General features: G+C 38.1%; 1 protein-coding gene across 1 annotated transcript; it reads right to left on the bottom strand.

The window, feature by feature from the left end:
• Positions 1 to 504: 504 nt before the first annotated feature.
• Positions 505 to 12,393, bottom strand: LOC114171875. The gene is made up of 6 exons (XM_028056655.1): positions 11,847 to 12,393; positions 11,554 to 11,702; positions 1,397 to 1,501; positions 1,188 to 1,251; positions 783 to 913; positions 505 to 600 (listed from the first exon to the last, which is right to left on the bottom strand). The coding sequence occupies exons 1-6, from the start codon at positions 12,391 to 12,393 to the stop codon at positions 505 to 507; spliced, it is 1,092 nt and encodes a 363-aa protein (XP_027912456.1).
• Positions 12,394 to 15,706: the final 3,313 nt, after the last annotated feature.

Below are 15,706 nucleotides of genomic sequence, written 5' to 3'. Positions count from 1 at the left end.
ATTAAGCATTAGATGAAACATGAACAAAGCAAAGGGGCGTCTATTAAATTGATGCCGAGGAAACATGAACAAACCACTGAAGCCCTTCAACTATACAATGATCCTGAACAAATGCATTCATGTAATGTAAGAAAAATGACATCAAAGGACTGAAACGGGATTGGTTTGATTTGAATTAGAATCATGCTACATATTGCCATATGATCAAACATATTCCAACATAAATTAATCACCATTAAATTCAAACATAATACATTTATCTGCATTATCTTCTACTATACAAATCTCTTTCTTAGGTTTGACGCAAGCTGCATGTTTCAGTTCTATGAAATTGGGTTAATAGTAAGGCTTTTAAGCCCTTTCAACAGCATATGAAAAGGGAGAAACTATACATCGTTAAAGATGTTCTAGTATACAAAGATAGAATTTTTCCAATTATTCTCATAAATCAAACATAAAAGAAAAAGAGAACATCAAAAAGTAAGAAAAGAAAACCACAATTTTTCAAAACATGGAGGATTCCTCAAACTCGTTCAATCTCTCGTCCTTCTTCCTCCTCAATTCAGCCTCATAGTTTCTCAGCCTCTCGTTCATTCTCTCCTGCACACAGCACAAGTACACCCACATCAAACACACGAAAAAAGAAAAAATCTTTAAAGAGAAAAGGGAAAAGGGTTTCAAAATATTCTATCAAGCCTCCATTAGTTAGCTTCACAAAGCCATAAAATTGAAGAGGCAGAAGAAGCAACTGGGAAGAAAGAAGAGAGTGATGGTATGCTAACCTTGTAGTTAGATTCAACACGGTGCATAACGTAGAATCCGAGGATGCCTCCAAGGATTGTACCGGCCATGAATCGAATGTAGCCCCATTTCTGAGAAACAGGTCTCGTTATCGTTTCTTCACTCTTGATTTCTGCAGAGAATGTGGTTTCAGTTTCAGCGTTTAATGGTACGGGCTTTCTGTTTTGGATATGTTACACCGGCCCAATTTTCAGAATAAACAAGTAATGGCAATAACTTCACCCCATCAATTTTCAAAAAAATGACCATTTTTGACCCTTGTAAATTTGATTTTTGAATTATTAATTTCGGAATTTCTCTAATAACATTTTTCGGAATGAAATTTTGAATCAAACAGTTGGGTTAGTCCCACTACTGCAATAAATTAACATTAACTTGGTACTAACCAAGTTGTCCCAAGTGCCACAATGACCAATTCATCAGTCCAAGACGTGACAATGGTAACTCCAACTGGATAATCGCAATATACAACAATTTAGCCACTTTGAAAGGCCTCATAAGATTTATATTGGTAAAGATGAAGGTCAAAAAGTTCAAGATTTTGGTTCTTCGTGTTTCAAAACCACAACAAATCCTAATTTCTCCCTTTACTTACACAATAAAAGGAATTGCCCCTTACTTTGTGCCTTTCCATGCCTTTATCACCTTTAATCTCAAAATTTTCCTCCCCAGAATTTTCAGTGTCCAATATTTGTTTTGGCTTTCATGGAATTTCAACTTATATCAAAATTTAAATGACAAGGATTTCTTTTAATTTGATACCCGTTTGGGACTCCTTGACTCTATTAATTTTGCTTCATGACCAGATAAAAGGATATGTTTCATGATCCTTCTAGGGCCTTTCTCTGTATATCCTTTTTTCATCCAGTTACTCGGTCATTCCTTGATTAGGAAAAATTCTTAACCATCAAACCTTGTGTGAGCTTGCTCAAATTCTATTCCATGCTTATTCTAACATTTCTCAGTTGAATTGGTGTTTTTAACAAATGCATCCAAAGGAATATTTTAGGTCTTCTTAATTGATGCTTTTAAATCACTTATATGACTCCTCAAACTTCAGAACATACAATAGGAATAAGATACACCAGTAACAACAATCAAATCACAACAAAAGTATGTAATGGCTTTTATTATAGAATGCACACATCCGTCTGGCTTCTTACCATTCGTCTTCCTAAAGAATCAATATCCCATAAAGTGACCTTAAGGTTGTTGATGGAACCTTGAGTAAGACACTAATGTCCTTAAATACACTAACTTCTAATTCTAAATTAATATTTCATTTCATTTCTTATCTTATCTAAAAATCCTCCAATAAATTCACGTGAGTTCTCTGCACAGTGTTATTGTTTACAAAACTACAGCTATTACACAGTTATCCTATCATCCCACAGCTTAAAACAAAGAAACCCAAACATCTTAACAGAAAAACTGGATAAAAAAAAGCGAGATATGAATGGAAAGAGACAGAGCACATCACATGAAGAATTTAGAATAACCATAAATAACAGTCATGAAAGCCTTAAGACAGGAATCCAACACCTAAAGCATAAAACAAATACATAAGCTCAAAGATCGCAACTTAAAAGTGCTTGCAGCTACTTCAAATTTCTCACTCAACGGAGCATAAAAAATGAAAATGTAAAGGGAAATAAGTTTATGAAAACTATTTAATTTGCAGTTAGTTTCTTCATCCACACCAGAGAGGAAAAAGAATAGCTTCCTCCAATCAATCTTATCCTTGACTGTCTACTTCAAAAGCTAAAGCACTAGAAAATTTCAAATACAAAATTTAATTGCATCATCTCTGGGCCCCAAGTTTACTCATATTTAATATCTAATGTTAATCCTATCACTCTAAACAACTTCCAAGATTTCTTGCCAATCTAATTGATTTCAATTCCAATTTCCACCAGTTTGTCAGGATATCTTCAGCATACATTGTCTTAAACTGCCATAGCTTGCATCCAATTAACATACTAATTTGGTGGAAGTTACATGAAGCTGTCAGGATATGTTTGACCCCAATAATAATTTAGCTGAACTCACATCCCACACACGATATCTGAATGGGAAAACCTAGCAATTCCATATGTATGACCAATCACGAATTATTCCACAAAATATATACATATATATATATATATAAATATCAAATGTACCAGTAATTCAAGCTTAAATAAAACGTTCTCATCAATAAAACTACATAGAAATATCACAACAACATCAAATCAAAAAAATAAAAGAGTAAGATATGTCTTTCTCTCAGTCCCACACCCTCATTGGGCATTAACGGTGCCTTTCTCTACTGCAAACTCTCCCATAAGGATCCTTCCAAACCCTTTTTCCAATACACATTGATTTATAGGAAACAATCACTCTTCTTCATATGTTCGTATATTTACAGCTATTGGCACATAACAATCCCCAAATTCATATATGGAAGGTTGAATACGGTTGATGCAACAGAAGAAAAAAAGAAAGTTAACGGAAGTTTAACCTCTGAACGGACCGGAAAACAGTGACACGGACCGGAAAACAGTGATGGCGCAAGCGACGAAGCAGTTGGTTGATGAGAGAGGGAGGCATAGGGTAGAATTAAACCTCTTTTAATTTCTCATGCGATTTTAGTCTCTTTATTTTTACTTTACTTTACTATTTTAACTTTTAAAATTCGTAATTTTATTGTATTTAAAACAATATTCTTTAATTGTGTATCTTTTGTAATATTTGAATTTTAATATTTTAAATCATTAAAATATTTCTATGTAATTTTTTATTATACATAGCAGGTGATCTTCTCCTTTGGAATAACAAAAAGTTAGCTTCCATTTATTAGAAGAATTTAAGCCACTACTTAAATTTGTAATTTGGCCAAAATATTCATGTTCCAAATTTTGGTAAGGACAATACTATTACACTAGTGGATTGTTAGAAAAAAAATAAATATTTTAGTTTGAGTCTTATCTTGTATTATCATCATTTATATATCTTGAAACCTGTTCCAAGTGACGTTACTTCATAAATCACATGAGTCCTTCATCTTTTACGATTTTTTTTCTATTCTTTTTAATTATCTAATTATCTTTATCTTGTTCTAAATCCATTTTATGATTGTTTACATGATCATCTTTGTCTTAAATGTAAATTTTCATACTTATATAATCTTTTGATTTAAATTTGCGTCCAAGAGTAAGCATTTTGGAGTTCACATTCATATAGAAATCCTTAGAAAATTAAAATCAAACTGTAACTTTATTATCTTAAAAGCTATTTGCAAATTATAGTTTTATAGTCTCAAAACAATCCAAATGGTCGGAATCACCCAAGAGGAATAGGCCAAGCTTTGGAGCATAAGAAGTTGGTACACACTTTACCAAAGCATAATGAAGCTGCTGGATACAGAGAATAATCAATGCCATTAATAATTTGTCTCAATTATTCTGTGAGTTCAACAGCTGTCAATCAATGCTGATGTGATGAATCATGTTGGTCTTAACTACACGAAATTTCGATCTCCATTAATTTCATTTCACCATAATTTTAAAAAAATAGCAAAAATCAATTTTAATCTTTGGTGAAAGAGGACCAGAAAGCGATTCGGCAATGATTGTGTTTGCACAAACTCAATGATAAATAGAAGGCATATATCACATAATAGATCTATCTAATTCTGACGTAGTTGAAATGAACGCTAACCTCTCTCGACGCTATCGCTGCCGCCACGCTTGTACCACCTCGGGAACCGGTATGTGTGCTGCTGTCAAGCTCCAGCACCGAAGAATAAGAAATGTAAGGGTTTCGTGTTGAGGGACTCAGTGAGAAGATCTTGCGGAGATAAGAAAATGTTTTGAACGAAGAGAAGGGGACTAACCACACTAGCCCTCTCCCATTCCATCTCATGCGAGGCTTTTGGAGTTGGGGGCCTTTCGTGGGTAAAAAAAATGGGACCGATCATGGCTGGCCCACGAACTGCGAGTAAAAATGACAGCCCAAGCACAGACAATTGGTAATAAAGACTGTCTCCTGCGTTTTTCTCTCCCAAATCTTTCCATCTTTGAGGACATATATTTTATTTTCATATATTTTTTCCTGCCTTCTCAAGAAAAAAAAATTCATTTTCTCTTTTTATTGTACAATAAAAGAAATAAAAAATTGATTTCTAAATTATACAATGGAAGTCATTTTTTTTTCTAAAATATAACTTTTGGAGAAGTTAAAAGTAATATTTGGACTATACAATTTAACCACTTAAAAAGTATACTCAGATCGATTGCTTGAATAAATTATAAAACTCCACCCAGTTAGATGTCGAGCAGTTCAAATGCGTTTTTTTTTTCGTCATTGTATAAGTTTCTCATTCAAACATTTTGAACACAGAACAAACCTATGATTAAAAGCAAAATAAATGAAATAAAAACATGGCATTTTCTTAGATCAAGCACGAGATTTAATGTCGTGAAATTATCATGTGAAGGAAAAGAACAGATACTCATTTTTGCAACCACAAAAAAGATGATTTGAAAAATAACTTAGTTCGGCAAAACTATAAAAGGAAAATTAATGCGAGTACCAACGACTAAGTAACAATGCACAACAACATCACTTGCATTAATGATAATAATAGACCTGGCTAATACAAGTTCGAAAAACAAAATCATAGCTCCATGAGCAAAGTGGCATCGATCTCCAAAAGTGCAAGACCCTTTTGCAAAATTCTCACACAGGTGGAGCAGGGGCACCAGGAACACCGACATTGAAACAGTCAAAAGTAAATCTTTTACCATATTACTTGCCTCCTTTATCTGTTCGAAAGTTCCCTCAAGTTCAATGTTTCTAAGGTTTGGCGACAGATCTGCTTTGAGTTCACACCACCCTTCCCAATCATAGCTCCTGCCAGAGAAACTTCTACACTGATCTTGGCCGTAAAAATGGCGCCAAAGCTACCAGCCAAGGCAGGAGGCTTAATTCGACCAGCCATTCGACCAGCTGATGGAGGTCCCAAAGGTCGATGATCATCAAATGAGGGAGCAAAAGGTTTACCAAGTTCCCATTCACCATGAGCAAAATGTCACTTGTCACCAAATTTGCATCCTTCACCTTAGAGAAAAAAAATAATTTAACCAATAATTATATTATAAAAAATAAAATTAAAATTATGAAATGTGAAAAATCAAAATTTCTTTACATAATATAATATAATATAATATAATATAATATAATATATATATATATAATATAATATAATATAATATATATATATATATATATATATATATATATATATATATATATATATATATGATAGCGTTTGTGTTTATGAATTTTTTAAATGTACATAATATTATAAAGTCAAAAAATAAATGAGAAATAAAGTAAAATGAATGAAGAAAACATGAGAAAATAATTATCAATAAATAGGAAAAAAAAGAAGAGAATATAGACATTTTTATGAGAAACACGGTTAATTTTTAAAATTTTAATAAATAATTATATTATAAAGAATAAAATTAGAATTATGAAATATAGACATAAATGAGAGAATCCTCTCATTTTTATAATATATATATATATATATATATATATATATATATATATATATATATATATATAAACTAACATTTTAATATCTATACTCATAATTATTTAGTTTTCATAATGTGTATGTTCTTATTAGATTTGGCCAAGAAGTTTTCAAGGTAGGTCGACTTCACTATTGACGTGTGGTCGAGTTCTGAATCATCCTCGAGCTTAAAATTTAATAACTATTACAAGTAGACCCAGTTATTAATGAACGAGTTTATGTGTTGTTGTTAGCATATGATTGAGTTTTACTCGGTTTTTCAACTCTATAGGCACTAGATCAACCAATTCTTGGCACATTGTTGGCCTTTCTTAGCATTAGATCGATCCAATATTTTGTTGGGCAGTCCTTTAAAAGCATTTAATTTCTTTGTCCTCGTTAATGAGGGGTTTTTATAGTTGTGATTAATTTCTTATGATATTTGATAGACGTTTTTTCACTTACCTTTTTTGACAAGTGGCATGTTCTGATTGGAGGTTTCTTAATTTTGAGAAGACATAACTCTTAGGCTTCTCTTGCCGCCATTCGCGAAGCATCTTTTATTTTCCCAAATGTTCGAACTAATTTTCATTGCCAATTCCTGCTTTGATTCATTCCATAGCTCAAATCATTCATGTCTTGCACATTCATGGAACCTGTTTCACAACACCTCAACACTATTTTTCAGTTCTTTGGTTTTCACTAGGATTTCGTGATTTAGTTAATTTTGTTGAGTTCTAAATACATTTTATGGTTGCTCTAATAGATTGAAGCACATTTGATGACTTAGGTCCAATCATAGGTGAAATCAAAGTCCTAGTCACTTTAATCATGCTTAAAAGAATACAAGACATGGAGCTTCAAAAGCACCATGGACTTAATGAGCTTCAAATGCTTTTATCATGGCCAAGGAGGATATCAAGATTTGATGAGCTTTCTAATAGTCTATTAGTCTAGTTTAAATTGGGCTATGTATTAGGCCAAGCTTTCAATAAATTGTAAAAACTATAAAACGTAGCTTGGATCATGAATAGGGATGTCAACGGGACGGGTAGGGTACGGTAGTAGTTCCCACATACCCTACCCACTGGATAAATATTTGTCTCGTACCCGTACCCATATCCGTCGGGTATCCGTTATATGGGTACCCGCATAATTTTTTAATAATATCCACGGATATCCACGGGTATCCGCGGGTATTTAAAAATATAAAAATAAATATTTAACAACATATTTTAATATAAATTCAACTAAAATACAATACATAATATTCAAAAATTTTAAACAAAGTCCAAATAACTCATTTAAATAGTGTTGAATGACAGTTTACAAATAAATGATTTTTTTAAATCTAATAGATAAAAAAATAACTCATTCAAAATCAATATGTTAAAATTTTCATCATGTTTTTTTTTATTTTTTTTTAATTTAAATTAAAGTATAGCGGGTACGGGTATTCACGAGTACGGATACTATGATACCTGTATTTGTCTCGTTAACATGCGAGTATTAAAAATATCGGTACCTATTACCCGCAAGTATTCATTTACAATATCCATTTCCTACCTGTTGCAGGTTTTATCCGTGGATACCCACGGGTATGGATTTTTTTGACGTTGCTAATCATGAATCACCTAACCATTGAAATTGGATCCATCCAAGCGCAATTTCAATAGGCTAGGCTGAGAGCTAGCTAGCATTTTCCTTGCTTTGCACATTTAGCACATGGAGCAAATGAGGGAGGCGTGACATGCCACTTGGCAAGTGATCCGAAATTGGTGGATCTAGGAGTTACAAAAGGTTTCAAATATCCTAAAAAGGTCCTATTGGTCTTCCATCTTTAAGGGAATTGAGCATCAAATTGATTTTGTGCCTGAGGCTAGTTTACAAATAGACTAGCCTATAGGACAAATCTCCAAGAAACAAAGGAGATAGAGACTCAAGTAAAAGACTTATTAGATTAGGGTTGGATTCAAAAGAGTCTTAGCCCTTATGTTCTTCCTATTTTATTAGTACTTAAGAAAGATGGCAAGTGGAGAATGTGTTGTGACTGTAGAGCCATCAATAATATTACAATAAAGTGTAGGCACCCAATTCCTAGACTAAATGATATATTGGATGAATTGCATGGTTCCATTATATTTTCCAAGATTCATCTCAAAAGTGGTTATCACCTAACTAAAGAGGTTGATTAATGGAAAACTGCTTTCAAGACCAAGTTTGAATTGTATGAATGGTTAGTGATGCCTTTTGGCCTTACTAATGAACCAAACACTTTCATGTGACTCATGAATCACATCTTAAGGGATTATATAAGTAAATTTGTTGTTGTTTATTTTGATGATATTTTAGTGTATAGTAAGAGTCTGCATGATCATTTAGGTCAGTCCTCTCCCTTCATAGGGTTAATCATTTGTTTGGTAACATAGATAAGTGTACTTTTTGTTTGATAATGTTGTCTTTTTAGGTTTTGTGGTGGTCAATAAAAGCGGGGTTCATGTGGACCCCAAGAAAATAAAGGTTATCCAAGAATGGCCTACCATTAAAGATGTTGGAGAAATTACGAGCTTCCATGGTTTGGCAAGCTTTTTATAAAAGGTTTATTCCTAATTTCTCTAGTCTTGCTTCACCACTTAATGAGTTAGTGAAGAAAGATGTCACATTCATATGTCCAGGTGCGTGAGGATCTGACTATGGGAGTTGGACTAGTGAGAATCTTGGATTCTCAAGTGAAGCAGCTCAGAGGGAAGGAGATCAGGACGGTGAAGGTGCTCTGGGATGAGGCAACTCAGGAAATGACGTGGGAGATGGAGGATTTCATGAGGAGGACTTATCCTCATCTTTTCGTCGGTAAGTTCTCTTTTTCGAGGACGAAAAATTTTAAAGGTGGGAGTAATGTAAGACCCGCGAAATTTAATTAATTAAATAAATAAATAATTAATAAATGCGGGAGGCTAGTGCATTTATGACATTAATTTATGTTATGTATGACGTGGAAAAGTGCTAGCTCAAATGGTTGAGAGTACTTTGATTGTCTGAGAAGACTTAGGTTTGAGTCCTATGTATGCCAATTATGTGTATTTTGTTGTTAATGTTTTAATAATATGTTGGGCCACACTCAGTATGAGATAATGCTTGAAGTGTATGTGTTAGCAAGAAATATGGGTTGGCCTGATGGTTTAGAGTTGACTTAACTTTGGGCATGGTGTGGGTTCGAACCTGGGTGGACTCAAATTTAACTTCTTTTTGCTAAAAGGTTGTGTGGCTGAATATGAATAGTTGATAGAGACTTTAGCAGAAGGGGGTGGCTAAAGGAGTGTAGTAGAGAGGGAAAAAGGAAGTGGTTGCACGGTCAGTCCTTGGTGATCAAAGGAATCCTTCAAATTCAAGTTTTAAGCGGGGGTTTTCAGGTTAGGGGAGCTGAACCTGAATTTTTGTTTTAACTATCGTATGCTGGTGATTCTGATAGGTTTTGTACTCTGAATTTCGTGCTGCACATGAGGGAATTTGGGGTTATGGGTTTTGGGGACTGTTTCATTGAAATTGACCTAATGCATGCATATAATGGGGTTGTGTTCGGGGTATTCTGTGATTATGTAAAGTTGGGTTGTTGGGGCATAACTTCGTGTCCAATTATGTTCATATGCCTATCTGAGTTGTGCTGAGTGAATTGGTATGTTTATGTTGCGTTTTGAGTCTTTGGTGCAATGTGGTATGCGTGAATCAGTGCCAGAACCTGCAGTTTTCGCTCAGGCGAGCTAGGCTCGCCTCAGCGAGACATGCAGGGACTCATAAACCTCTCTCTGCTCGAGCAGTTCGCTCAGGCGAGGTGATTTGGGTTTTGGGCAACAGACCAACTCGCTTAGGTGAGGGTGACTCGCCCAAGAGAGAATCCGTGGGTGTCTCGAGTGCATTGGTTGCGTAACTCGCGTAGGCGAGGTTTGTTTCTTAGGCGAAATCGCATCTCGCTCAGGCGAGAGACTCTCGCTTGAGCGAGAGTTCGAAGAGCATTCTGATGGGAGTTCACTTGCAGCCCAAGCCAGAGAGGTGAGTTTTGGGCGAAACGTGATCTCGCCCAGGCGAGTGTGACTCGCCTAAGCGAGGGTTCGTGGTTGGTTTTGTGTATGGTGCTCGCTCAGGCGAGGTAACCTAGCCTAAGCGAGGTGAACTGGAATGCTTAGGCAAAAGTTAGATGTTTAAGCCTAGAGATGGATGGGTGATAGGTTTAGAAGCAATAAATTGCAGTATTGGATTGATCGAAGATTGAATGGTGATGTGTGATCTATAAGGCTTCTAAGATATCTAGATGGTGAGCTTGCTGGTGTTCCATGGGTTGTGGTCCGGAACGTATCCTTGAGTTGTGGCTCGGGATAGGGGTTAAGCACGTGACATTCTATGGGTTGTGGCCCGGAATGACTTCCCTTGAGTTGTGGCTCGGGATAGCAGATGAACACGAGGAATCTTGAGTTGTAGCTTGGGTTGGCGAGTGTGCCGGTGTGAGTGTGCTGGTTGTGGCTAGTACGAATGTGTCCAGATGGATTGCCCTCCTCAGTGGTTGCTGACAAGTTTGGTAGCCCTGGGACGTTGCTTACATGGTTGTGGCCATGAGAAGAACTCAAGCGAGGTTTCCTGATGTACTTATTATGCATGGTGGTGGCCATGTGGAGGGAAGGTAACGTGACTTCCATTAAGTGCATCGGTGCACATGGTGGTGGCCATGTGATGGAAATAAAGTAAGATTCTGTGGGAAGAGAAAAGATACTTGATATGGTTGTGGCCATGCAGTATATTTTGTATGTTTTAAGCACATGGTGGTGGCCATGTGATGATCGTGTACGCGGTACTCATACATATCTTTAAAATCAATAATAAAACAACTGCACATAATTGGCATACATAGGACTCGAACCCAAGTCCTCTCACACAATCAAAGTACTCTCAACCACTTGAGCTGGTACTTTTCCACGTCACATTAAACAATAGTTAATGCCATAAAGGCGATTTTTACTCGCATTTATTAATTAATTAATTATTTAATTAATTAATTTTCACGGGTCTTACAATTCCCCCACCTTTAAAAGTTTTCGTCATCGAAAATAGAACTTACCAGCAAAGAGGTGAGGATAAGACTTCCTCATGAGGTCCACCATCTCCCAAGTCATCTCTTGAGTTTCCTCGTCCCAAAGAACCTTCATCGTCTTCAACTCCTTACCTCTCAGTTGCCTGACCTGAGTATCCAATATGCGCACTGGTCCAACTGGCATAGTCAGATCCTCGCGTACTTGCACCTCATCTGACTCCAAAACATGATCTAGACTTGCAATGTATTTCCTCAACTCTAAGACGTGAAACACATTATGGAAGTTGGATAGGTGAGGTGGTAAAGTGATTTCATACGCCGCTGCACCTATTCTCCGTGTAATCTAATAAGGCCCTATAAACCTCGAAGTCAACTTCCTTGATTTAAGAACCCTTCCGATACCTATGGTTGGCGTCACCCGAAGAAGTACATGGTCTCCTTCATCAAACTTAAGTGGTCGTCTCCTCTTATCTGCATAAGACTTTTGCCTACTCTGAGTTGCTCTCATCCAGTCTTGGATAAACTTGACCTTACTGGTCGTTTGTTGCAGAAATTCAGGACCAAGCACAAAGGTTTCACGATCCTGATACCAGCACAATGGGGTTCTACACCTTCTTCCATACAATGCTTCATAGGGCGCCACACCAATACTGGAATGGTAACTATTATTGTAGGTGAACTCCACCAAAGGTAGCACATCATTCCAGTTTCCCATATGATCCAACACACAAGATCTCAATAAGTCTTCTAGAGATTGGATGGTCCGTTCAGACTGCCCATCTGTCTGAGGATGATACGCTAAACTCATCCTCAACTGTGTTCCCAAGGCCGCCTGCAACGATTGCCAAAACTGTGAGGTGAATCTAGGGTCCCGATCTGATACTATACTTTCGGGTACCCCATGCAATCTTACCACCTCTCGCACATACAACTCTGCTAACTTGTCCATCGACCACTTCTAATTCATAGGCAGGAAATGTGCACATTTTGTCAGTCTGTCTACTATCACCCAAACTGAATCATGGCCCTTAGTCGACCGCGGAAGATGTGTCACAAAATCCATAGAGATATTGTCCCACTTCCACTGAGGCACGTCTAGTGGTTGCAGGCTACCTCCCGGCTTTTGATGTTCAATTTTGGCCTTTTGACATACCAAACACTGAGCAACAAAGTCTGCTACGTCTGCCTTCATACCATTCCACCAAAAGGACTCCTTCAAATCCTTATACATCTTAGTCATACCTGGATGTATGCTAAGACGACTTTGGTGACCCTCCTTCAGTATCTGCCTCCTGAAATGAGGTCCTCCTGGTACACACACTCTACCTTTAAATCGTAGAATGTCGTCCTCTCCCATCTAATAATCCTTCCCTTTTTCAGTACCTAACCACCCCACAAACTGTTCTAATTCCAAGTCATGCCCTTGAGCCACACAAATTTCATTCAAAAATTCATTAGTAACTCTTAGCAAGCTACACTGTATCGAGTTTGATCCAAACTGCATCCCCAGGTTCATATCTCGGAGTTTCTCAATCAACTCTAACTCCTTTATCATCATACAAGATATATGCATCTTCTTCCGACTCAAAGCATCGGCTACAACATTTGCCTTGCCCGGATGGTAGAGCAATTCGAAGTCATAGTCTTTCAAATACTCCATCCACCTACGCTGCCTCATATTCAGCTCCTTTTGGTCAAACAACTACTTCAAACTTTTGTGGTCGCTGAATACTCGAAATTGAGAGCCGTATAAATAATGCCTCCAAGACTTAAGAGCAGACACTATGGCGGCTAGCTCCAAGTCATGAGTCGGGTAATTCTTCTCATGCACCTTCAGTTGACGAGAAGCATATGCCACTGCCCTCTTTTCTTGCATCAGTACACACCCCAGACCTTGATATGATGCATCACAATACACCTCAAACACCTTCTCGGTATCTGGAATCACTAGCACTGGAGCGGTAGTCAAACACTTCTTCATTTCCTCAAAGCACTCTTTACACTGCTCGGTCCAAGAGAACGACTGGTCTTTTCTTGTCAGTTGTGTCAATGGGTTCACCTTCTTTGAGATCCCCTCCACAAACCTCTTGTAGTAACCTGCTAGGCCCAAGAAACTTCGCACCTCCGTCACTGTCTTAGGCCTTTCCCAGTTAAGTACCATCTCAATCTTAGCCAGGTCTACTACAATACCCTTAGCTGAGATGACATGTCCAAGAAAGTGTACCTCCTTTAGCCAAAACTCACACTTGGACAGCTTCCCATACAACTGGTGGTCTCCGAGTATCTTCAACACTACCTTCAAGTGATCGGCATGTTCCTCTCGTGTCCTCGAGTAAATAAGAATGTCATCAATAAAGACAACAACAAACTTATCCAACCAAGGTCGGAAAATTCTATTCATGTAATCCATGAATACTGCTGGTGCATTCGTCACTCCAAATGGCATCACCACATATTCATAGTGGTCGTATCTTGACCTGAATGTTGTCTTTTGCACATCCTCCAGCCGCACTAGAATTTGGTGGTATCCCGACCTCAATTCGATTTTAGAGAACACCCCTACTCCCTTCAACTGATCTAGCAAGTCGTCGATCCTTGGCAATGGATATTTGTTTTTAATAGTCATCTTATTTAGCTGCCTATAATCCACACATAGTCGCGAGCTCCCATCCTTCTTCTTCACTAACAAGATTGGAGCTCCCCAAGGCGACGCGCTTGGTCGAATGAATTGCTTCTCCAGTAACTCTTCAATTTGCTTCTTGTGTTCTACAAGCTCAGCCGGTGCCATTCTGTATGGAGCCATAGACACTGGACCTGCACCAAGAATGAGGTCAATGGTGAAGTCAATTTCTCGACTCGGCGGCAACCCTGGCACTTCATCTGGAAACACATGTACATATTCATTAGCCACTGGTATAGATTGGATCACCTCCGCCGCACTTTTCTTCTCTAGCTTGGCCACCACCATAAAACACACAGCCCCGTCTTGTAACGCTTTCGCAGCTTCCCGAGATGATATCAATTCCAACCCTTCATGTTCTGGGAATACCAAATTGCGCCGTCCACAATCAATTATGATGTGATTGTTAGACAACCAGTCCATTCCCAATATCACATCCATTCCCTCCAAGGGCAAGCACACCAAGTTCACCTTGTATCTGTGACCTGCCACCACCATTGAACACCCAACACAGACTGAACTGGTAGCTACCTGGCCCAAGGAAGGAGTTGAAACAAGCAACTCACACCCCAAGTCACGTGTCACCAGACTCAATCGTCCCACACAAGCATTAGAGATAAAGGAATGGGATGCGCCAGAATAAAATAAAACTAAGACATCATGCCCCATAAGTAAACAAGGTTGCAATATCAAGTTACCTGACTGAGTCGCCTCAGTAGATGTCATGGCAAAAACTCTCCCAACGGCCCGAGCTCGTTCTGCTGGCGACGCTACTTTTGGTTTCTTCGCACCAAGGCTCTTCTTCTCAGGGCAATTGTTCGCAAAATGACCTAGTTTGTCGCATATGAAGCACTTGTGACGATCACTGGATCCTCCTACCCCGCTGGTCAGTTGTGGACAATTTCTTTTCAAATGGGGTCCTCCATACTGGTAACAAGTAGGACCCTGAGACGTCTGTGGCCGGCTATACGGCTTCTTCATTTGTCGCGCGTCTACGACATTCCTCTGGTGTCTACTCATAACTGGGCCAAGGCCCTTCTCCAGGTGCTCAGCACTCTTGGCCTGTTCCACCAAGATTGGGAATCTTCTCTCTCGCAACGGTGTTACCACCCTCTTCAGCTCATGTCTGAGTCCTCGCTCAAACTTTAAACATCTCCATTCTTCAGTAATGGCTTGCGAGTAATACCTCGCCAGGTGCTCAAACCTGTTCACATATTCTTGCACCGTTATATCTCCCTGCTGCAGTGCAAGGAACTCAGCTTCCTTGTCTTGTTTAGCGATGCCAGGAAAGTATTTCTCCAGGAAACGCATCTTGAAGTTGGTCCAATCGACCTGTTCCTCTCAGGTCCGCATCTGTTGTTGCATCCCCACCCACCAGTACTCAGCATCATCATTCAGAAGGTAGGTGGCAAACAGTAATTTCTGCTCATCCGCGCAGTTCATCACTGTGAATATCTTCTCACACTTGCGAAGCCAGGCCTCCGCTTCATTAGTAGATGCTTTGCCAGTGAACTCCGCTGGCTTGTGGCGTAGGAAGTCCTCCATAGTAGGCACCTAATTGGTGCAATAGCAGTCCTAGGCT

The sequence above is a fragment of the Vigna unguiculata genome, unplaced genomic scaffold (assembly GCF_004118075.2).
Source record: "Vigna unguiculata cultivar IT97K-499-35 unplaced genomic scaffold, ASM411807v1 contig_37, whole genome shotgun sequence".
Lineage (NCBI taxonomy): Eukaryota > Viridiplantae > Streptophyta > Magnoliopsida > Fabales > Fabaceae > Vigna > Vigna unguiculata.
Note: the sequence above shows the minus strand (reverse complement) of the source record. Positions and strands in the feature narration are given on the sequence as shown.